Source organism: Nerophis lumbriciformis, linkage group LG01, assembly GCF_033978685.3.
Source record: "Nerophis lumbriciformis linkage group LG01, RoL_Nlum_v2.1, whole genome shotgun sequence".
NCBI classification, from domain to species: domain Eukaryota; kingdom Metazoa; phylum Chordata; class Actinopteri; order Syngnathiformes; family Syngnathidae; genus Nerophis; species Nerophis lumbriciformis.
The window spans coordinates 42,404,490-42,430,079 of NC_084548.2; the positions used below are offsets into that span (position 1 = coordinate 42,404,490).

Genomic DNA, 25,590 nt, shown 5'->3' on the forward strand with positions numbered 1-25,590 from the left:
GTGTTGTGTTTCCGTCAGTAACAAAACCTTTTTTGCCCACACTTTTTCAGCAGGCGAGCTCCTTGTCAAATGACCAAGTCAAGGGGATCTACATCATGAATATATATATATATATATATATATATATATATATATATATATATATATATACACACACACATACATACATACATACATATATATATATATACATACATACATATATATATATATATATATATGCACACACACACACACACACACACACACATATATATATATCTATGTATGTATATATTTATAATTCCTATTCATTTATTTATGAAAGAGACGTTTTTGTTAACATGTTAAAGGTGTTTAATGATAATACAAGCATGTTTAACACATATAGATTCCTTTCTTTCATGAAGACAACAATATAAGTCGGTGTATTACTTGATTCTGATGACTTGCGTTGATTGGAATCAGACAGTAGTGCAGATAACTTCCACATTTTCAAATGGAAGACAAAAAAAGTCCTTCTTTCTGTCCAATATTACATTCAAGTGGTTGGTTTTCGGCATCTTATTTGTCCAGCTTCCATACTTGTTTTTATACACTTTACAATAAATACATTGACGCCAAACTCCGTAGCTTTCTAGCTTGTGTGTGCTAGCTTTCTGAGACTCATATTTTGTTGGCAGGCAGAATAGAGCAGCGCTTTTATTGTGAACACAGTAACTGTGCGGTCGGTCTTTAGGGTTTTGATAGCAGGTACGGCGCGAGAGTCTGTTGAAATAAAAATTGTTTGTCACCTTCCTGCCGGTCTTTTTTTCTTAATAATGAGCTCGGAGCAGCCAGCGCCATCTAACAAGATCCTCGAGTCCTGTGAAAGTCAATCAAGTGACGAAAGTAACGTCATTGTGAAGACTAATGATCGCTCATTTTTAGGTCTACTTTTTTAATGCCTAGCTGGCGATCGACTGACACACCTTCCACGATCGACCTAATGGACACCCCTGCTTTAAAGCATCTCTGCTGTCCTTTGCGAGAGAGCCTCATGCTCTTGATTTGTTCCTTGTGTATTTTGTACAGACATCATCCGCCTGAAATACTTAACTCTGCACTTTGGACCTTTCGTCCTATGAGTCTGAGGCAACAGCGTTTGCAGTTTGTCTGTTAACTGGCGCACCAGCCACACTGACATCCCCTTTGACACAAGTCTGGGCCAACAGTGCCACCAAGATGTAGTACTGCTCCTCCTCATGCCTCCAAGCTCCTGGATCAGACCACTGAAGTCCTGAGGGATACAGTAGCGGGGAACATCTCGGAAAATCTTTGGGAAGTCCCTGCTGTGGCCGAGGCCCTGGAAGTAGACAAATGCGACTTCCTGAACTTTGCGCTCGTGTAGCGCCCCCTCTAGGCAAGACAGAGCAGCTGTGAACACTGGTTCTATCACTGCAGAAGGACTGTCCTGCATCCCACATTCTTTGTCCTTGCATGTTCTCACACAATCCTCTTTCTTCGGTTTACCCAGTCGCCTTGCATCGTGCTTGCAATCATCTTCCATCCTGTTCACACGGCTCTCCTCATCTTTGCAATGTCTTGTACGCTCCCACCACTTCTGACACGTCCTTTCAGCCTCGGGACTCCAGATGATTAATACTTTTCCTTGTGCCTCGCGCACCGCCTCCCACTGCCCGTACAGCCAAGGAAGCGGTCCCAGATCCGCTACAGCAGTCCCGGTGCCGGCCTGTCTTTGTGAGCTTTGGGCAGACAGCGCCATGTGGACTGTGGCACTCAGATCCCCCTGAAGCAGAGAAGCCAGGGCACACGCAGCAGATATGTGTGCTGACTGCTCCGATGAGCACACTAGCAACACTGGTTTCTGGATATACAGCCAATCTATAAATGATCATACCAAGAGAATCACATTTATTATCAGGCAGGTGAAAAGTAGAATTATGGTTACTATGGGTGCGCTACTGATAACTTTATTCAGCTATAAAAACTAACGCTAATAGGATTTTGTAAAAAAAAATATGCCAGCAAGTAGCAATGCAATGAAATAAAACAAGTCAATCTGAATGATGTAACTAACCTGCAGCTCCCCTCTTGGTGAGAGAATGGATGAAAAGTCCCAAAATTGCAACACTGCCTAGAAGAATTAAAATTGCCACAGCTTGTGCACCCCACCTGATGCGATCATCTGCATGAGAAAGAGGCAAGGGAGGGGAGTTGCATTTATCATACATGCATGAGTCATGAATGCATGAGACGATACAATTTGTATTTGTGATTAGGATTGAGCATCGGGCATTGATGGGAACCAGGATTAACATTTTGAATCTTCCCGAAATGTTCCATTTTTTTAAAGGTCGATTCCTATTTTCGACGCTCAGTGGACAAGAAGAAATAGCTGCCATACTGTAAACAGCTAAATGTTTACAGTATCTCCATACACAGTGTGGAGATGCTCGCCTATGCAAAAAATCCTCCATTGTAGCAAATAAAGTTTTTTTTTTTAGTATTACTATCACTGGGGGACTGGAGGACAAGGCTAAACATGTACCACGCAGAACAATAACAAGGAGGAGCAGACAATCTAATATGCTAAGCGAGCTTGAAACAACAAAACAAGTAAGTGGTTAGTAAAAAGTAAAGTACCAGTAAAGTGCAAAAACAAGTTGCCTCTATATTGAAACTATTATCATATACAGTATATCTGACTTATAACACTTAAAGACTTCCGAAGTTTGCGAGTAAATATATATGATCAAAACCGTATCAATCTCACAGAGATTCCCGAGCCATTTTGAGAGATAAGGAGGAAGCCAGACACGTCATTATGTGATGTAGAGGTAGGGACTGCAGATCCCTTACAAACCAAAAACAATGCAAATCATGCAGACTTTGCAAGAGCCAACAACAATTACTTTGGGCAAAATTATGATCCAGGGCCTTATATTGTTGATCCTGAATATAAGGAGGATGAGCTACAAGTTTTAGAAGCTCTTCTAAACAGATCCAGCTTTAGTGAAACACTAAGCATCATGTAGCAGTATTGCTAAGTGAAAGTTAAAGTACCACTGATAGTCACACACACACGAGGTGTGGTGAAATTACCCTCTGCATTTGACCCATCCCCTGGTTCCACCCCCTGGGAGGTGAGGGGAGCAGTGAGCAGCAGTGGTGACCGCGCTCGGGAATCATTTTGGTGATTTAAACCCCAATTCCAACCCTTGATGCTGAGTGCCAAGCAGGGAGGTAATGGGTCCCATTTTTATAGTCTTTGGTATGACTCGGCAGGTGTTTGAACTCACGACCTACCGTGCTAAACAAGAAATACAAACTACCAACACAATAAAACAATGTCTGCTCTTACTTTGATGACGACTGATAGGATGTCCATATCTTCCCATTTAAATGAAAAATTAATTGTGATGCACACAAAGGGTTATTAAGGAAAAGTCTCCCTGCATGCAGACACAGCATGAATGCAAAATTTCCTCTGTCTGTATCATTGCGCCGCTAAGGAAAAGTTTGTCTGCATTCGCGCTTATAACAACAACATTGCTAATATTTGGTTAATATTCAGGTCACAATATGTGTAAAGAGTATTGTTGGTTTTGGATGGTTATTTAGAGGGTTTGTGGGCGAAATAGACAACCCCCATTGACTATATTGTTAGCTATCATTTTATGTAATTATTTATTTACGACTTAGAATGCATAAAAAAAGAAAAACATACGTGTTCATGTCTTATATAGAGATTGTGAATGATAGACAACACATCTCTGTCTAATTTTCAGTATGACTGATCTAATAATATGGTCAGAGTGCAGAAGCGTTCCCATTGTGACGTCAATCTCCAGAAATAGCCAAAGGTATTCGGAGCGGAATATTCAAAATGGCTGACTGAATTTGTGGCATTTTGTAATGTTTAAACAGTGTTTTTACATACTTTTCAGATTGTAAATACAATTTGATATGGTTTAATGGATACCATGAAAGACAATTAAGCATATAAAGTCAACTTGTTTTTCCACTCTACTGGTACTTTAAGAAGTCTAAATGGAAGCATGTTACTGCAGAAAGTAAGCAGTTATTAACAGGAAAATAAAAAGTAGATTAATAAGTGTCTACAGATATACAATATCATAACAACACCTGCAGCTGTTTAGCGAACACTGCCAGGCATGCACTTAAGGGAAGACGGATCGATCCATAAATCGTTAGGGGTGTAACGGTACGCGTATTTGTATAGAACCGTTTCGGTACGGGGGTTTCGGTTCGTGGTGTACCGAACGAGTTTCCACACGAACATATTAAGTAGCCACCGAAGCTAAAGTCTTAACAAGCTGCTCCGCTTTCTGCCTCTGTGTCTGTCAGTACTCTATACAGCACCCAGCATTGTCCCACCCACACAACCATCTGATTGGTTACACGCAGAGCGGTAACAGCCAATCAGCAGTGCTTATTCAGAACGCATGTCGTCAGTGCTCCAGCGTTGTGATGAGCAGGTAGGTGTTTAGCAGGTGAGCATCAGGCGGCTGACTCTCCCCAAATTATAATAAACACCTCCCAGTCAACTACTAGTAACATCACTATGAGCCCGTTGACGTTCTAGAAACCGAAAAGGCAGCTCAGCTCGCTCGCAGTCCTGGCTTGAGGTGAAGGCTATTTAGCTTTTAGCGTAACGTTAGCTCATTTTGCGGTGTGTGTGTGTGTGCGTGCGTGTGTGTGTGTGTGTGTGTGTGTGTGTGTTACGGACAGCAAAGCCCTGTCTGTCTGTTATTTTACTTTACCTTTTTCTGTGTGGATTGAGCTGTGTTGAAGCAGCAAAAAAGGACATTATGTTAAATGAAGAGTTTTTGTCTCTGATAGTTGATATGATAATATAACTGCATCATTAAGCCTACATGGACTCCATTGTGTTTAGGGATGAATAGTCTCTCCTATTGCTATTGTACCATTTTTTCAGCTATAGTTACATTAATCATTAGTAATGGAGCAGCTTAGTTTTGAATGGCAGGGTCCCTGCTATCACATGTTGATAAAAATATAACATTTACATAATAAAAATCAAATACAGGCTTCCCAAATGCTGTAATAAATTAAGCATGATGAGTTGACTTGAAACTGTTTAATGTTGCACTTTTTATATGTAGAAGAGAAGTTTTGTCATTTTATTTAATCTGAGCAACAACTTGAGGCAGTTTAATGTTGATTAACGTGGGCAGAATTATTATAGTGTTCCCAATGTTAAAAAGATAAAGTCATTGTTTACAAATTTGGTAAATAAATAACCAAATGTATATTTTGTTGTTTTCTTACTGTACCGAAAATGAACCGAACCGTGACCTCTAAACCGAGGTACATACCGAACCAAAATTTTTGTGTACTGTAACACCCCTATAAATCGTTAGTGTTGATACCAAAGGTAGTATGATCAATATTAGAGGGATTATATGGATATTTTTATTTTCCGAAAATCTTTTTTTGTTGTTTATGATAACGTTTGCAACTTCAGGGAATATGTCCCTGGACACAGGAGAACTTTGAGGGCCCAAAAAAATTCAACGAGTAATCCATAGCGGTTTTAGTTTTTGTTTCGTTATTGTGTACTGTTACTTTGTCATTCTCAAACAATTTTATGTAATAAAAGAGAATAAGAAACTAATTTAAAGGGGAACTGCACTAGTTTTGGAATGTTGCCTATCGTTCACAATCATTATAAGAGACAAGAACACACATCGTTGTTGTTTTTTTACGATTTTAAAGATAAAAACACTTGCGGAAAGATGCGGCTAATGGCCTTCGAAGCCCTCTAAAACAACTTCAAAACCCTCCAGCAACGTTATATATACACACTGCAAGTTTATATATAATGTAGTAACAGACACGTTCATAACATTATGTAATATGTTCAATATTTACCGTATTTTGGTAATTTTAATCATTTCTGGGACTGATTTCTTCTGCACATTGATTTCTGTTTCCACAGCAGTGCACGTCTGACTTCTGGCAACAACTTGTGTTGCTACTTCTGGAATCAAACACGAGTGTGCGTTCTAATCATGCCAGACTCGGTAACAGACAATGAAGACGACTATTTTTGGACAAATGAGGATTTACAACCGTATACTTTTGCACAAAGGAAGAGGGGGAGCAGGCGGAAGCTGGGAGAGGGGGATGAAAGCAATTTTGACGCTATAAATGTGGAACTTGGAGCCAAGGTTTAATAACATAAATGGCGTGCTTACCCAAACTAAACTGGAAAAAACTTCCCTGGCCAGGTGGACCAAACGGACAACTGTATATCGAGTGAGTCACATTTTAATATTGATCATGATACACGCAACACATCAGACTTGTTCTTACAACTACAGTACATAAGCTGTCTGGCTAGCTGTGTACATACAAAACATACAATTTGGGCTAATACTTTACAGATACTGTAATATGATTGTTCATGATTTTTAGTCAGTACAAATGTGTCCTATCGCACTGTAATTACAAACTTAAATGCGTTATGTGTTGTTGTAGAAGTTGACGGAACGTAAATATAGTATTGTTGGCGGTTTTTGAATGCATTTTTAAAGTGATTTAGAGGTAGAATTGATTGCTTTCATTAGCTGCATTACTAGCCACCTAGAACGAGCCGATTTTTACATGTAAGAAAACAACAAATTTTGTCTTCTTGTCTCTCAAAAGGATTGTGAACAATTCCAAAAAAAGTGCAGTTCCTCTTTAAATATTGTGTTGATATTGTTAAACTGTCAATAGCACTCAACATAAATAGACAAATATATATTACAGTTAATACATGTGATCATTACTGGCCGATTTCACTCATGGATGATCTGTTTTGAAATCAGCAACTTTGGAAAGAAACTTTGGAACATATATATTCAAGTTTAAATGATTGATTTTATTATATTGGTTGAAAATAGCCTTGTGACAAATTTATAGTACATTTTTTGACCCAGCCTATTAAAATAATCGGAATCGATAATCGTTGTGAATCGGAATCAAAACAAGGAACCGGAATAGGAACCGGAAGTGTCAAAATTCAAACAATGCTCAACCTTACTAGCGGTAATAATTTAAATCATAAGCATACTCACAGTCTGGACACATAATTCTTTTTCCATTCAGGGCAGGATCTGACTGCCACACCTACACATGTTTAATGAATACAAAAAGGGGGGGGGGGGGGGGGGGGGGACAGCACCATTATTCAGGAATGAGATTTGTGCAGCATAACGTGATGAAAGTTACCTGCACACACGGCCTCTCTGCAATCAAGTGAAGAGGTACTCTTATTTTGGTCTCCCAAGTTGCCTCCTACAAGATAAAATAGAAGTTTATTTTCTGTGACTCGCAATGAAACAAGTTGCTCGTTTGGTGAACAATTACCGCCTTCTCTGAGAAGATGTGGCCTCTGGGTGCACATTCCTTCTCCGTCAGGATGCATAGCTGAGCTGAGAATGTGGCCGGGACAGTAGATGTGAGATATACGGACAGGATGTACTGCTGGGGTTCCACACGAGCCTGCCATGAGGACATATCTGCAACACAGGGAGGCATTCAGACTCCTCATTGTGCATCTTGCATCAACAACAAAGTTCCATGCTTTCAACTCACTAGCCTGGAAGGGGCAGGAGATGTTGTTGCTGCCTTGTAGAGAAAACTGCAAAGATAAAAGTCAATTATAACCAATGTGCAGGTTAAAAAGGCAGCAGGCATTGCTTCAGGCAGAGGAGGAGGGGGAAGAGGCCAGTGAACCGTAAAACCCAGGGGTGCTCATACACTGTACTTTTTGCTTCCAAGGGCCAAAGTTAAAATGTGCCAATGCCATGGGTGCCAAACACAGCAATTTTAAACATACAACAGCACCATGTATGAGGAGTTTATCCCCATACCGCCATTTTTAAATATAAAGGTAGCAGAGCTCATCAAATTCAATAGATGGCAACAAGTTAGCCAGTAAAAAAGGTTTTGATTTTACTGTAAAAACCTGGCAGCCCAGTCACCAGAATTTCACCATAACATTGGCAGTGTTTTTTTTTACACCAAATTACTGTAAAATAACATACGTTGTTGTTGTTTTTACAGTAAAATTCTGGGGACTGAGCTGCAAGTTCTATTTAATATCAGATCAACATGTCACCGTATGGGTCACTTTCTCCGAGGGTGAGCCGTATTAGGAGACAATGTACAGGAGCAAATTAATCACATTAACACCTACGCCCTGCGGGCGAAATCAGAACCCATATTTACAGCTGTGTGATCGCCCGTTCAGCATCTTTTTATCCTTCTGGAGCGTATGGGTATGGTTTTGAGATTGAGACATGATTATGTGAAACTATCGAGGGACGCAGTGCAATCTCAGGGGGGGCACGTGTGACCTTAGGAACATGCATTTTTTGCCGTACCAGAATATGATGAAACATATGTAGCAATTGGCTTCACTGTAACCACGGTGGTAGACGAGAAAAGACCGGTGTGTTGTTTACTTTAATGTTAATAAACTTACAATGCTATGCGTAGGTATAGTTTTAACAATTTTAAAGACAAATTATACTCGTTATAGTCATGGTAGAGAGTGGGGGGCGCAGTGTACCCGCTGCCCTGTGGTACTGAATACACAGACAGGGTACAGACTTCAGTTGTGAACAAGACCACTACTATGTTCCGGAATCATTCCTACCCTCTTAAGCAAAATGACAGATTGCCAGTCCTTTGTGGCAAAGGTCTTGGACCTACTGCAGAAAGGGGCAATAACACTTGTCCACGGCAGAGAGATGCGTCAAGGGTTTTATTCAACCTACTTGCTTGTTCCATAGAAGGACGGAGGTCTCTTTTGGAGGGGGGCTCACCTCACCTTCTCGAACTGGAGGCAGGGTATCGGGCCTTGGTGTATTTTCGTCCTCTGATTTGGGGGAAACGTGTTGCTTCGGACTGACAATTCAACCGTGGTTTCCTACATCAACAACCAGAGAGGTCAGCGGTCATGGTTCCTGCACAACCTGGCACACAAACTCCCCCTCTGGGCTCATGCTCAGGGTGTATCCCTGAAAGCCATCCATTTGCCGGGGGAGGTGAACGTGGCAGATCTCTTGTCCATTGGCGGCCCCAGGCTATGGAAATGGCAAATTCATCCAGAGATTGTGGAAACCATTTAGTCTCGATTCAGTAGACCTGTTTGCCTCACTGGAGACCACCCACTTCCCACTGTGGTACCCAATAGTGGAGCCGGTGGGAACATTGGGGGTTGATGTTCTTGCAGGCCGGTGGCCCCAGAGCCTGCTTTATCCGTTTCCTCCCTTTCCCCCTTTACCAGCCGTTCTGGCCAAGGTGAAGATGATGAACGCCAGGGTTGTGCTTGTGGCCCCAGATTGCCGTAGATGGTGACCTTAAACAGGCTGCTGGCAGGAACCCCATGGTGTCTGACATGCCTTCGCAGGCTGAAGGGCAGTTCCAGCACCAGAACTCTGGGATTTACAGGCAGCATGTCTGTCCCCTAGATGGCGCACGCCCTGCAGCTAGAGTCCTGCTGTTATAGCTACCTGGCAGGGTAAATCCCTCTACCAAGGTGATTACGCTGGTAGATGGAGACACATTTGCCAGTGGTGCGCAGGAAAGGGCTGGAACCCGGTCTCGTGTGGGACACATAGGGTCCTCTTAGTTTTACAGACACGGCAGAAGAAAGGGCTGACTGAATCCACCTTGAGGGGCTACGTGGCGGCCATACCTGCCCGTCACATCCTTATTAAGGGTAAGACAGTGGACTCACAGCCCCTTTTTAGCCAGTTTTTGAAGGAGGCTATGTGTATACGGCCACTAAGGTCCCACATGGTCCCATCATGGGAATTGCAGATGATGCTGCGGGCTCTGTCGGAGCCTCCTCTGAGCCTTTGGCCAATTTGGGGCTGGAATTTCTTGCTGTCAAAACAGCCTTTCTTTCTTCTCTGGGTCTCTGAACTGTATGTCGGTCTGTGCATCCGTCTTGTCTGAGATTAGGAGGAAAAGGATTAGTCATCTCTCTTCTGCCTAATCTAGTTATTTTTTTTATCGTAGATGTTCCCTCGCCCATTTGTGTTGAAGCCCTTGGTTTTGGAGCCCTTTCATCCTCCTCATAAATCTGCGGAGGCAGCCCAGTTGCACTTAGTCTGTCTGGCCGGGTCCCTGAGAATGTACATTGACCACACATGCCCTGTTAAACAGACTGATCAGATCTTTGTGTGCTATGGGGAAGCTAAGCTGGGCCAAGCTCTGTCCAAGCAGTGTTTGTGCCACAGCTCTGGCCTATGATGGTGCTGGGGTGCCTCCATCTGGGGGAGTGGTGGCCCACCTCACCAGAGCGCCTCTTGGGCGCTCTTCAAGGTGTCTCCCTTGGAGGACATTTGTGCGGCGGCCAGTTGGGCCTCTTCTGGGACCATCGCAAGGTTTTATAGGCTAAATGTTGCTCCATCAAGGGCCTCTGCCATTCTGGAAGAAGGCCAGTAAACCATGCTGTCCCTGCCATGCTGGACCGTAGCTTCAGGGAAGTGGGTGTGAACCCTGCTGGGGTGGACCAACGCTTCAGGGTTGGTATTCACCAGGTGGTTGTGTTTTATTGATTAAGGAAGTTCTGTTTACTGGGACATTTTTCTCAGTGGAAAATGGTTTCTGTCACAACAGGTGGCCTTCATCTGCCTTTGGCTGTTTAATCACAGCCTAAGGCTTTCCTCAATGAACTATGTTCTGAGCCGAACTGTTGTTCTAAGAGTTTTTGGCCTCACTTTACCTCCTGCCTGACCTTATTTGGTATACCGTTGACCTGATACAATATTAAATAGAACGGATGGTTACAGAAGGTAACTAACTAATTACTGTCAATAGAAAACGGTACCACTTTTATCTTTACAGTATCTTTAAATGATAAATAAATGATAAATGGGTTGTACTTGTATACCGCTTTTCTACCTTCAAGGTACTCAAAGCGCTTTGACACTACTTCCACATTTACCCATTCACACACACATTCACACACTGATGGAGGGAGCTGCCATGCAAGGCGCTAACCAGCACCCATCAGGAGCAAGGGTGAAGTGTCTTGCTCAGGACACAACAGTTACAGGCAGTTTTGTCAGATTTTTCATCCGAGGAGTAGTTTTTTGTGCGTTTTATTAAAAAATTGCTGTACCATCATATTTGTACATATCATATTTGCTGATGTTGCTCTGTTGTTGTTGTTATTGTTGTGTTTGCTGTTGTTGTTTTTGTCTCTATGTCTTATCCCCCTCTTGTCCCCACGATTTCCCCCTCTGTCTTCTTTTTTCTCTCTTTCTATCCCCTCCTGCTCCGGCCCGGCTGCACCAAATGATAATATAAATACATTTAATAAAGTCAAATACAAATAATTTGTAAAGTAAATCTGAACAGCTGATATGGGCATCTACATCAACTATATGATTTGCCTGAGAAGCTGGACAGGACAAAAAAAATAAAAAATAAAAATAAAAATCTTTGCAGTAAAATTTTGGGGGCTGGTTTGTTAATGGGTTTTTTTTTTACCTACAAATCTGTGTGCGTTGTTTTTACAGTGCATTTTACACTGCATGGGAAAACGTTCCCATTGTTATTTCACTCTAAAGTTTTAGCAACTGAGTTGCCAGTATTTTTTCACAGTAAAATTTACACTCATTTCTTTTGTAGTGCATTACTGTAAATGGAAAAACGATAACAGGTATAAAAGAAAGGGCATCTCTATCCTCCTTCAAAACCGCAATAAAAGTACACCTCCAGGCAACTTCAACCCTAAACTAACACCCTCCCCGGATTGTTAATAATCAAATGTAAACAATCAAATGTAGATACTTTTCTTATGCCTTCTGATCTCTCTCTCTATGTCCACTACTTGCTGTACATATCCTACCAAGTCAGACCTACACTGTTTCAATATCCATTTCTCTGTTCTCAATTGTTGATGACTGATGATAACAACCAAACCTACCCCCCCCCCCCCTCCACACCCCGAATTGTAAATAATGTAAATAATTCAATGTATACACCCTGATGATTATCTTGTGTGATGACTGTATTATGATGATAGTATATGTGATAGTATATATCTGTATCATGAATCAATTTAAGTGGACCCCGACTTAAACAAGTTGAAAAACTTATTCGGGTGTTACCATTTAGTGGTCAATTGTACGGAATATGTACTTCACTGTGCAACCTACTAATAAAAGTCTCGATCAATCAAAAAAAACAAAAACACTTTTATTCTCACAGTAAAATTCTGCCGACTGAACTGCTAGTTATTTTTAACTGTCAATGATATAATATGGCAATTGTTTTCACAATGCATTACTGTAAATGGGAAAACGGTAACACTTCTTTTCTACAGTATAATTCTGGGGACTAAGCTGATAAAATTTTAAAAGTAAAATCTATATTTGTTGTTTTTACAGTGCACTGTCAATTGAAAAAAAAAAAAAATGTTTACAGTATTTTTTTGCAAGAGAGGTACCAGTTCTTCGCAGTGAAATCTATCATTTACTTCACAGTGCATTGCTGTAAATGGGAAAAAAACAGGACCACTGTTACTATCACAGTAAAATGATTGTGAAGCTAGAAAGAGGTCCGTATGAATTACTGCTAACTTTGATACATATTACATTTGATTGACTGTATCAATTTAGCATAAAAGGCATGAGGAAACAGGCTTGATTGACATGCATCACACATGATGAATGTTTATTTGTGACTATATATAAACTATATCCATTACACTCTCAAACCACCCATATGGATGAGTTTGTGCACATATGTTTACATGTTCCTCTGTTGCATACTCACCTTCACACACATTTGAGGGTGTTTGTCCACAGACGATGTGTTGAATATCTGAAAAAACATCAAATCAGGTAATTTATTATGCTGTTAAACATTATACCCGAATTGAACCCTGTGGAAAGTACCAGCATCCGCCCATCTTCTTCCCCTGTCAGTGTGGAGTTGAGTAAGGGGGTGCAGAGTTGTTTGTGATGCCTCCAGCAGAGGGAAGCAAAGATCTTTAAGTCTCCAGCTGGACACAAAGAGGTCCAAGTAAAACTGGACTCGAACAATTGCACTTCAGAGGATAGCCAAACATCTTGTGCATCTGTTGGCATATGCAGAGCATGTTTGGATTATGAAGTGTCAACAAATCAACAATATCATTTTACATGACTGATTATGTGCATTCAATTGGTAGAATAGAAGGCATGTGAAGCAAATAACAGGATTCTGCATGAAACTGTGCCAAATCACATTTTCTTGTCTTTTCATGTCCCTGTCACAGATTTAGTTAAGCATGGACAATTCACCATTTGTGTCTGCAATATGCAATAAAGCTACTTGGAGTTTTTTTCAAATAAACAAGATGTCTGTTTTTTACCTGCCACAGTGTCAGTGTGAAAAGGGCACACCGGTTTCCGCCGGGCATCTGTGAATGTGTAATATACCTGCCAACAGAGGACAGCACATTCTCTCATTCACAATTGTAAACCACGACATTACAAAAGGTGTGACATACTTGTACACAGACACATGGAAGTAGGTAGGGGAATCTGAGAAGAGCAGAGTTTGATTGAGCTGGATCAATCTGAAAAACAAAAAAATTATATCATGATTTTTTTTTGTACGGTTGTGTGCATAATATGAATTGTGCCACAGACTCTTACAGTAGTTCGATTGGAATGTGACCCTTGAATGCAGTAGTGTGCATTCTGTTTGTAGCACCACCTTGCATGGACTTTATCCTCAGACTCTACCGTTAGATTGAAGGTTTTAGATGCATTGTCCACAGACAAATGAAAGTTTGGTATGGGATCTAGAAAAAAGTTGCACAGAAAATGTAGGCATTAGAAAAAAAGAGCTGAAACACATTACATAGTGACATGTGCTTCCATGCGAAAAGGAGACATTGTCCTGACAAAGTCCAGAATGATGGACATCATCATTAGGCTTTGGTGTTTTTTTCCCTATAACTTACAGAATTATTTGAGAGCGAAGGACACACACAAAGATAGTGACACTCTCTTAATTATTTACAGTGCATGTAAATGATTCTTTAAGGAAGCTGTGTGTTTACACCAGAGGTGGGACCAAGTCATTGTTTTGCAAGTCACAAGTAAGTCTCAAGTCTTTGCCCTCAAGTCCGAGTCAAGTCCCGAGTCAAGACAGGCAAGCCCCGAGTCAAGTCCAAAGTCAAGACTGGAAAGTCTCAAGTCAAGTCCTAAGTCCTGCATTTTGAGTTTCGAGTCCTTTCAAGTCCTTTTAACCACAGACTAATATATTAACACAGATTGTGTATGCTTTTCAAACGCTGTATTTATTTATGAAAACAAGTGCATTTTAAATTGCAGGAAAGAAAATTGTGCTGACATTGCACTTTATAATAGCACTATTAACCTGTCATTTTAAACATTAACTCATTCCTTTACAGAACAAACACATTGAAAAATAAAGTGCAAATGTACTTATTTGTACAAAAGTGTTAACATTGAAAAAACATGACATATACGTGAACATAACAAAACCGGTGGTTGGGGACCACTGAGGTAAACAACCAACAGTATGTCAGAAAGCTAGCTAAAACGGTACACATATTCATAATATAGTATACATTTTAACTGACCTTTATTTTACTATTTTTGTCTTTTTTTAGGTGGCTAAAATACGCGGTGCTGCTGACCGCCGTCTAACGTTACGTGTGATATATTGACTAACGTAACCCTGCTTAAAAAAAATCACTGAACAAAAAGTATGAATAAGGCAGTGAACTGCAACAGATTCCCGTGTTTGCAATAACGTTATAACGTTAGCAGTGAGTGCCTCACTGATTTAACTACACAGCAAATAAAAGTCACGTTACTTAGCCAATAAACGTTATCTTTCATTCAAAACTTACCGTTCTTTGTGCAACTTCAAATGCCGGACGAAGTTGGAAGTTGTTGCCTCTCCATCAGTAATTTTCGAACCGCATGTGTTGCATACTGCAAACCGTTTTGTGTTGACCACCTCGTAATTTTTATACCCAAACAAAATTATTTTAGGTATCATTTTTTGTTCACTGGCGTGTGGTTTGGACATGTCTTCTTCCTTGGTTGTCCTGCAATTTGATTGGATGAATGCTGCGTGATGAAAACAAAGTAGATCTAATTTGATTGGCTGTTGTACTGAGACCACACCAGCTGACACACGCAACGCTGATAGACAAAGTACACAATGAAAAATACGGGGCGCTCCCGAATAACTTTTTCATCTTTGGGTTTTGGGGAAAGTAGCAAGTCATGTCAAGTCATGTCAATTCAAAAGGCTCAAGTCCAAGTGAAGTCACAAGTCATTGATGTTAAAGTCTAAGTCGAGTTGCAAGTCTTTTTACATTTTGTCAAGTCGAGTCTAAAGTCATCAAATTCATGACTCGAGTCTGACTCGAGTCCAAGTCATGTGACTCGAGTCCACACCTCTGGTTTACACTACTGGGTACATCAGAGGGGTCCAAACTTTTTCCAACCCAAATTCTATTACTACCACTTCTATACATGTTGTACATTTCTAAAAGTATTCTATTTACTTTTGTAAAAGTAAGCTATTTGAAAAAAGCATTAACATCTTATTTTTTGTTTTCTAGGTGTCAAAGCAAATATTTACCGCAATCTCTGATGATATATTTTATTTTTTCACTTTTGTGCTGTGCAGCCCAAAACTGACATTTGAATGAATATTGGAATATGTAACGTTTAAACAGTTGTATTAATACTACGGAGTCATTTATATACTTAATTATGGAAAATTTAGTTAATGAAGCCAGAGGAAAACACTGGTAAAACCTTACATGTTCACTAATGACAATGTTAGTGTAGTTGAGTCACACATTCTATAACTAAGAACTTTTTAACTCATCACAAGTTGGACTTGCTATTTGCAAAATACATTTTTGTCTCTTAAGTATGGAGGGTCAAATGGGACAAATTAAATAAATGAACACATATTTAAATAATTACTTAGATGTGTCAATAACTAATTAATTTGAATTAAACTCAGAAATGTGTTATCAAATGTGTCAATAACTTTTTTTAAATAAGTATATTTATCATTCAACTAATGATTTCAATATTTATCAATTATTTAATAATTATATAATTATTGGTTTTAATATTTAATGATTTATTTCAACATTTCAGTAAGCTTTGTGACAGCACTTCATGAATTTATTGTATTTGTCACACATACCACACTTTGAGAATCACTGCTCTGAAATATTGAGCACAAACTCTCGAAAAAATATGAGTATATACTCCTTAGTCGTCATTTTTTGAAAATAATTCCAAAGTTCCAGACTTCAGACCAAAGCAATCATTGGAAGAGATTAGCCCCACCCACTGACTTTGATGGTGGAGTTTGAAAGATTCATATATGCCAAATAATTTATTTTTTAAATCACAAAACGATGAAATCAATCATTAATTAAATGATTAATTAGGCCCTGAAATAATGAATGATATGATAAAATAAATTAACATACTTTTACATTAATGGAGAAACTTTTTTAAATTGTTGCCTATCATTCACAATGCCAATTTAAGACAAGAACATATAAGTTTTTCTTTTTATATGCATTTTAATTTGTGAAAGTCCAAGGTGGCTAACAATGCAGCTAAAGGGAGTACATTAATCCGCCCATAAAGCCTTCTGAAAATACATCCAAAAACAGCTCAGTTTACATCTCTTGATCTCAATACTAGCCAAGTATAAGCGAAACTGTTATTATAGGCGCTAACGTTAAATAACTATTTAGCGGTGCCGTGATCACAGACAGCTAACTAGCTAATGCAGCTAGTATTGACATACTGAGCCACATCACCACTGAGTTGGTAAAAGTTAATTCTAGATTATAAGTCATGCTCCTCATTTGTAAAGTATAAGACTTATAAACCGAGAAGTTGGTCAACTTTGACGTTCAACTTAGACCTGGAGATGGCGAGAAAAACACGAAAAGACAATGGTTTGTGTCACTTTTTTTTTACCTGCTTTAGGATTATGATTAATTCTTCTCTTGAAAGGGAATATATGAACATCCCATCAGTCAGCATCCCAGTGAGAGCAGACATTGTACAGTAAGTTATCGTTTAATTCTTTTTGTAGTTTGTATTTCTTATTGAGCACTTAGCAACACTGCTACATGGTGCTTAACCTACTCAGTGGCCTAGTGGTTAGAGTGTCCGCCCTGAGATCGGTAGGTTGTGAGTTCAAACCCCGGCCGAGTCATACCAAAGACTATAAAAATGGGACCCATTACCTTCCTGCTTGGCACTCAGCATCAAGGGTTGGAATTGGGGGTTAAATCACCAAAATGATTCCCGGGCGCGGCCACCGCTGCTGCCCACTGCTCCCCTCACCTCCCAGGGGGTGATCAAGGGTGATGGGTCAAATGCAGAGAATAATCTCGCCACACCTAGTGTGTGTGTGACAATCATTGGTACTTTAACTTTACTTTAACTTTTAACTTATAGTGTTTCACTAAAGCTGCATCTGTTTAGCACACAGCTTCTAAAACTTGTAGATCATCCTCTGCATATTCAAGCTCAAAACATAAGGTTCTGATCCTCATTTGTTAAAACGTATTCTTTGTTGGCTCTCAAAGTCTGCCATGATTCGTAGTAGTTGTTGTCATCTTTGAAGGGTAAAGCAAAGGTTGTGATGCGTCTGTGAAATTAATACGCCACTCACTGTATGGTTAAAATGATCAGAATACGTAAATATTACATATTATAAATGTGCCTGTTATTATATTACATATATACTTACAGCGTGTATGTAAAACATTGATGGAGGTTTTTAAACGTTTTTTTGAAGCGTTCTATAGGCGGAGTAGAGCGAATCCCATTCGCTCCAATGCTTGACTTCTGATTGCGTTCATTTACTAGTTAGAATGCATACAAAAAAGAAAAACATACTGTACTATCCTGTCTCACATAAGGATTGTGAAAAATAGGCAACATTCCAAAAAAGTGAATTTTCTTTGTAAATAAACTAATGACACATTTAATAAGTATGTATATAATTCCAGACAAAATTATTGAAGGAGATGTTTAGGTAATTATTTAGAGCTGTATCTATTATTTGTTTGTGTCCCATTTTCCCTCCTACTTAAAGGACCCCTTTACTTCCTGGTTGTGGCACAGCGACATTCCCTCACCAGCTAGTTCAGATATCATAAAATATGCATCATATTTTGCATGATTAGAAGTTGCTACCTGGTATGGTGTAATTAATGCTGCAGCTCATTGATGTTGTGCTGTAGGAAACGGTGACAGGATGTTGCACCTCAGCCATCACACAGTCATAAACGAGCTCCCACTGGAAAAACAGAATAATTGTAATATTCAGGAACATAGAGCAAAAGGTGTAAATGTGTCTGTAACAGGAAAAAGGATCTTACCAGGGTTAAACTACCATTGCTGTGTGGTTGGCGATTTTGGGTAACCTCGTTACACCAAACTCGGATTTCATCTGGGTTCTTTTTCACGTGCCACTACAAAGATTAAAAACAGATGCTCCTATTGTTCAAACTGACTCAACAACAAGAAGAAAAAAACATCAGACCTTTTTCCGAGTTCTTTTGTATTTCAGGACAGGCCGGATGATCTCTTTCCCCAAGGAACGGACTTCAATGGTTGGACCCTGACTAAAGTCTGGAAGAATGGGAAAATTTCATCAGACAAGCAACACTAAAATGACTAAAATGATGATAAATTGTGTTCACATAAAATACAATGTCATCTTGTACTTCACTACTTTTAAAAAGTAAGTGTTTACTTTTACTGCATTAGAGATTTCAATATCCAATATTTATTGACCGCTCTTAGGTACTCTAATGAGATTTCACAACTAGAACCCCTAGATCTGTTCCACCTACTGTTATCTAGCCCATCATGGACTACAAGTGAATGTTCCATCTGTTGCTGCATTTCACACCCTTTCTATTCTATTCCCAATTATCTCTATTTCCTCTCTGTCAATCCCCTTTTAAACCATATATTGTTTTGTAGGGTTCAAAATAAAATTGTAATTTATAAATGGCCTACATATTTAATCCAAAGGAAAAAGAAATACCCAATATTTGTTCACACCACACAAGAGTTTTAAATTGTGTCTAAATTGTCAGTTGATATAAAAAAAGTATGAATACAACCTACCATGTTTACACTAAATATCATACTTCAAAATAAGAGAGTACTTTGCAACAAGTAAGCCTTGTGTTGTGTTTTGACTCATACCGTCATCTTCTACGCCAACATGGACAGTGACACATTTGGTGTTCGAGTCTCGACGGGTGGTTTTCACAGGGCAGAGGTCTTTAGAATATTCTAAGTACACATAGGAAGTCTTCAATGAGGAGATCAATAGTTATACTATTAGCATACAAACTGAAAAAGACTCACCATCTTGATCTGCCCTCTAAAGCGGGTTTGGAAAAAATGTGATAAAGAGGGAAAAATATGAGTAAAAAAATCTTACAGTTAATTGAGAGAGAAAACGTTCAAGATAAATTAATATGTCAGTTTTGATTGTATTAACACAATCTAACAAATCCAAATATCTGACAAGTCTAATGAGCCAGTAACTTTAAAGGAGACATATGCAATAATGTGGTCAGAAATGGTACTGGAATCACGGTCAAAAATCTGTAGTATCCCCCCCCCCCCCTCTCTCTCCCTGACTGAGGTTGCCAGATACGCAGCCGAATCCAGCTCGATCGACTGGGCCACTCCAAGGAACTTCAAGCGTCCACTGCCTCTTACTGGGGTTGAGGTGCTGAGACCATAATAGCTGAATAGACAAGCGTTTTGTCAATAACAAATCTCTAACCAACCCATTTTACAAACCCCGTTTCCATATGAGTTGGGAAATTGTGTTAGATGTAAATATAAACGTAATACAATGATTTGCAAATCATTTTCAACCCATATTCAGTTGAATATGCTACAAAGAAAACATATTTGATGTTCAAACTGATAAACATTTTTTTTTTGCAAATAATCATTAACTTTAGAATTTGATGCCAGCAACACGTGACAAAGAAGTTTGGAAAGGTGGCAATAAATACTGATAAAGTTGAGGAATGCTCATCAAACACTTATTTGGAACATCCCACAGGTGTGCAAGCTAATTGGGAACAGGTGGGTGCCATGATTGGGTATAAAAACAGCTTCCCAAAAAATGCTCAGTCTTTCACAAGAAAGGATGGGGCGAGGTACACGCCTTTGTCCACAACTGCGTGAGCAAATAGTTTAAGAACAACGTTCCTCAAAGTGCAATTGCAAGAAATTTAGGGATTTCAACATCTATGGTCCATAATATCATCAAAAGGTTCAGAGAATCTGGAGAAATCACTCCACGTAAGCGGCATGGCTGGAAACCAACGTTGAATGATCGTGACCTTCGATCCCTCAGACGGCACTGTATCAAAAACCGATATCAATCTCTAAAGGATATCACCACATGGGCTCAGGAACACTTCAGAAAACCACTGTCACTAAATACAGTTTGTCGCTACATCTGTAAGTGCAAGTTAAAGCTCTACTATGCAAAGCGAAAGCCATTTATCAACAACATCCAGAAACGCCGCCGGCTTCTCTGGGCCCGAGATCATCTAAGATGGGCTGATGCAAAGTGGAAAAGTGTTCTGTGGTCTGACGAGTCCACATTTCAAATTGTTTTTGGAAATATTCAACATGGTGTCATCCGGACCAAAGGGGAAGCGAACCATCCAGACTGTTATTGACGCAAAGTTCAAAAGCCAGCATCTGTGATGGTATGGGGGTGTATTAGTGCCCAAGGCATGGGTAATTTACACATCTGTTAAGGCACCATTAATGCTGAAAGGTACATACAGGTTTTGGAACAACATATGCTGCCATCCAAGCGCCGTCTTTTTCATGGACGCCCCTGCTTATTTCAGCAAGACAATGCCAAGCCACATTCAGCACGTGTTACAACAGCGTGGCTTCGTGAAAAAAAAGAGTGCGGGTACTTTCCTGGCCCGCCTACAGTCCAGACCTGTCTCCCATCGAAAATGTGTGGCGCATTACGAAGCGTAAAATACGACAGTTGAACGACTGAAGCTCTACATAAAACAAGAATGGGAAAGAATTCCACTTTCAAAGCTTCAACAATTAGTTTCCTCTGTTCCCAATCGTTTATTGAGTGTTGTTAAAATAAAAGGTGATGTAACACAGTGGTGAACAAGCTCTTTCCCAACTACATTGGCACGTGTTGCAGCCATGAAATTCTAAGTTAATTATTATTTGCAAAAAAAAAAAAGTTTATGAGTTTGAACATCAAATATCTTGTCTATGTAGTAAATTAAATTGAATATGGGTTGAAAAGGATTTACAAATCATTGTATTCCATTTATATTTCCATCTAACACAATTTTCCAACTCATATGGAAACGGGGTTTGTATATATCCATCCATTTTCTACCCATTGTCCCTTTTGGGGTCGCGGGGGGTGCTGGAGCCTATCTCACCTGCATTCGGGCGGAAGGCGGGTTACACCCTTGACAAGTCACCTATTTATATATTTTTGTTTTTCATTTTCAACGTTAAAATCTCTAGATCAATCCGTTTTTTTTAGTGTTTTATGCCTTTTGTTGAAGAAAACCCAGTTTTGTATGGCAAAAAAACACAAACTAGGCAATATTCATGCACGCGTGCACAATATTTTTGTAATCACATCCACAGAACTCTAATGTCACTAGCAACTCACCAACATCGTTTTCATTACATATAATTAAGTTTTTGGCGGATTAAATGCAACTATGCGTCTAATCTGAATATATAGATAGATAGATAGATACATAGATAGATAGTACTTTATTGATTCCTTCAGGATATGGTCATTCTAAAGTACTCTAGCGCTACCCTAGTGGTTGAGGGGTCAAATTACACCTTTAATAGGACGTGCACATATTTTAAAAGGAAATGCTAGGATTCCATCCATCCATTTTCTACCGCTTGTCCCTTTCGCGGTCGCGGGTCAGCTGCATTCGGGCGGTAGGCGGGGTACACCCTGGACAAGTCGCCAACTCATCGCAGGACCAACATTCACACTCACATTCACACACTAGGGCCAATTTAGTTTGGTTAATAAATAAAAAATAACAGGTTAACAGTACATCAAAAAATGGCCATTTTAAAAGAGAGTCAATGGGGGACCAAAGGGTACTCCAATGTATACTCACTCAAAAGCCTGAGCTAAAAATAACTTTAAGTTTAAGCCTTCTGAAGACCAGGGAGATGAGGAGGAAAACCAAGGAGATGAGGAAGGCCAAGACGACTAAATAAGAAGAAACGCAATACGCTACTTTTCCTGTTTTAAATGTTGACTCTGCATTATTTATTTTCTTTTTTTTAACATAAGCCAAAAAAGAATTGGCTAAGAAATGCTACCTCTGTTTTTGTTGTTTTAACTGATTTGTGAAATACTCTTCACCTATGGTGTATTCTCTGAGAACCTCTGTTTTTGTTTCAAATGTTTTGAGGCATTATTTTAATTTTTTTTTACATTAGAATGGTCCACCAGACTGAGAAGAGACATTTTAAAGAATGGGCTGCTACCTGTTTTTTGTTTAAATTTAATTAACCTGTTTTGAGGCATTATTTATTTTTACATTATATACAATAGGTTATTTTGAATATTGCTACCTCTGCCCTTTTTCTAAAACTGTGAATGTTACAGAATATAAGTGTGACTTATTTTGTTATACTGTCAACAGAGGAGAAACAAATGCTTTATTTAAATATATTATTTATAAAGCACGTTCGAGTATCATTGGTAAATTTTCACCTAGTCCCTCTTTTTGGGGTTTCAGAATATGGTCAGCCTGATTTAGCAAAGAACAGACAATGCACATTTTGAGGATAATTCCTTTTCAACAACTGTGGCCATATTTCATTGATTTGACTTATTTCGTCAACATGTCATCTTCAATAGCATTACAAAAAGTACCAGATCTAACCAAGGATTAAGTAAACAATTGACGATTTCCACTATCACTAGTGTAAAATAATGCTATTTGATCCCGAAGGGAATAAGCGGTAGAAAATGGATGGATGGATGGGTAACAGAAGAAGACAAAAGTCAAACACAAATACAAAAAGACGGAATAGAAATTGAAAGAGTAAATAAAACCAAATTTCTAGGTATGATTGATCATGTAAAAAAATATACAACATAAAGTAGCAAGAAACACGTCAATAATGAATAAAGCAAAACATGTTCTAGAGCAGGGGTAGGGAACCTATGGCTCTAGAGCCAGATGTGGCTCTTTTGATGACTGCATCTGGCTCTCAGATAAATCTTAGCTGACATTGCTTAACACGATAAGTAATGAATAATTCAGCTGGTAATCAGTGTTAAAAATAACGTTCAAAATATAAAACATTCTCATGCATTTTAATCCATCCATTCGTTTTCTACCGCACCTGTTCAAGAAGTCGCATTAATGGTAAGAAGTATTTTATTTATTATTGGTTAGCTTCAGAATAACTGTTGTTAAAAAGAATAAGAGACTTATTATACTCAAAAAATGTTGGTCTTACTTAAAAATGCACACATTTAGTTGTATTCAGTGTTAAAAAATATTATATGGCTCTCACGGAAATACATTTTAAAACATTTGGCTTTCATGGCTCTCTCAGCCAAAAAGGTTCCCGACCCCTGTTCTAGACTAAAAATCACTTCATATTCTCTACTGCTAGCTAGTGTTACCATATCTGAGTTATTGTGTAGAAATATGGGGGAAAATTACAAAAGTACACTTCATTCATTAATGGTGTTACAAAAAAGATCAGTTAGAATAATACATAATGTTGAATATAAAGAACGTACAAACCCTTTATTCATTGAATCAATAATACTGAAATTCCAAGACGTAGTGAATTTGCAAACAGCTAAAATTATACACAAAGCAAACTATAATCTGCTACCCAAGAATATACAACAATTCTTCTCAACAAAAGAGGAGAAATATAATCTTAGAGAAAAATTTTATTCAAAACATTTGTGCGCACGTACAACACTTAAGACCTTCAGTATATCAGTATGTGGAATTAAATTATGGAATGGATTAAGCAAAGAAATCAAACAATGTACTAATATAATCCACTTCAAGAAACTCTTCAAATTTAAAGTGTTTACAAAGTACAAAGAAGAAGAACCATGATAAATATTCTGAATGTATCTCATTGTCAAGATAATCTTACTCATCTCACCATATGAAATATAACTTACTTCACCAATTATTATTTATTTATTGTTATTACGTATGGAGTATATTGAGAACAGGAAGTGATTAAATAAGCTCTGCTTCTTCCTACTCCTTTTCGAACATGTTGAATAGGGAAACTGGAAATTGTGATGTATCATGTTGTATGCATAAATGTTCCAAATAAACTCAAACTCAACTAGAAAAGTAGGACATGAAAATGATTAACGCTCCCTAAAAGTAAGGCACCATGCTTGGAGGTTATAATGTCGGGGGGACAAGAAAAGGTTTGTTTGCTGAAATATGTCTCTAATTTCCACTCACCTGGCATGAAAAGCTCTTCCCGTCCAGGAGCCGTGGACACACCAAAACCAACATGGCGACAATTCCCAGCCACAACACACACCTCAATGTTTGCATTGTTAATGGTTTAAAATAAATAAAACCAAGATGACGTTGACGAATTGATCCATGTTGCTTGATGTGTCCGACAGTAGTAGTAGTGTGTTGACACAAGTCACCCATGTGGGAGGAAGGGAAACTTGTTTTTTTAGCTAGTAGTTACCACCTATCACGCCACCACGCACACCTATGGCAGATCAACAATGTGTTGTGTTACACACACTAACGAGACGCCCACATTTGGAATACAAAAGGGATGTTTTGTGGCTACATTTTGAAAATTCTGTGTTCTATTACAGATCTGGCCAAGGTAATCGGGTTTATTTAATCTAACAATTGACTGAATAGATGATATATTAAGAGCAAGCACGTGGTGTTTACAGTTTAAGAGTAGAACGCCGAAGCAGGCTATTAGGTCACTTCCTGTGTTGTGCAGGAAACAAACTTCACTAGCATGCACCACATTTCATGCTGCAAGCATGTTTTACAGTCAGTCAAACAAAGAAATATTTGGTAAATGAAGTTTAAAAATGGTTATTAAAACGAAATCAAACCTGATGTTAAAACAATCTAAACAATCCAAATATACATGTCATCGTTTTCTGGTGACAGTGGACCAACTTGTAAAACCAGTGTGTACAGTAGTCATCTATCCACTCTATAAGCTGAAGGGTGAACCAGTAAGAGCACTGAAAAAAATAGAAACTGAAGTGTATTAATTAACTCATATGTTCTACATATGGTGAATGCTCATATTCATCTTGGAGAAAGCTAACCTTCAAGTTTGAGTACAGAGTGGTATTTCAGTTTGAGCACATGATAAGATAAGGCCCCTTAGTTTGATATTCGCAGGTGAATTGGATCACTTCTCGTAGGAAGGAGGCCCTAATTGGGACTTCAGAATGCAAAAGTGA

General features: G+C 38.9%; 1 protein-coding gene across 2 annotated transcripts; it reads right to left on the minus strand.

Annotated features, from left to right (window-relative positions):
• Positions 1-312: 312 nt before the first annotated feature.
• On the minus strand, positions 313-24,986 carry LOC133620634 (interleukin-17 receptor E). Of its 2 annotated transcripts, none has more exons than XM_061982236.2 (17): positions 24,599-24,986; positions 19,446-19,461; positions 19,281-19,370; positions 18,607-18,695; positions 18,443-18,535; positions 18,258-18,360; positions 13,680-13,828; positions 13,532-13,600; positions 13,394-13,460; positions 12,936-13,042; positions 12,814-12,861; positions 7,609-7,654; positions 7,381-7,532; positions 7,243-7,308; positions 7,089-7,140; positions 2,060-2,167; positions 313-1,863 (listed from the first exon to the last, which is right to left on the minus strand). In XM_061982236.2, exons 1-17 carry the CDS (start codon positions 24,797-24,799, stop codon positions 983-985), a joined length of 2,337 nt encoding a protein of 778 aa, XP_061838220.1. In that variant the 5' UTR covers positions 24,800-24,986; the 3' UTR covers positions 313-982. The 2 variants fall into 2 exon arrangements, with proteins under 2 accessions (XP_061838220.1, XP_061838212.1); XM_061982228.1 differs by having other exon boundaries at positions 12,936-13,117; positions 24,599-24,984.
• Between the last annotated feature and the right edge of the window lie 604 nt (positions 24,987-25,590).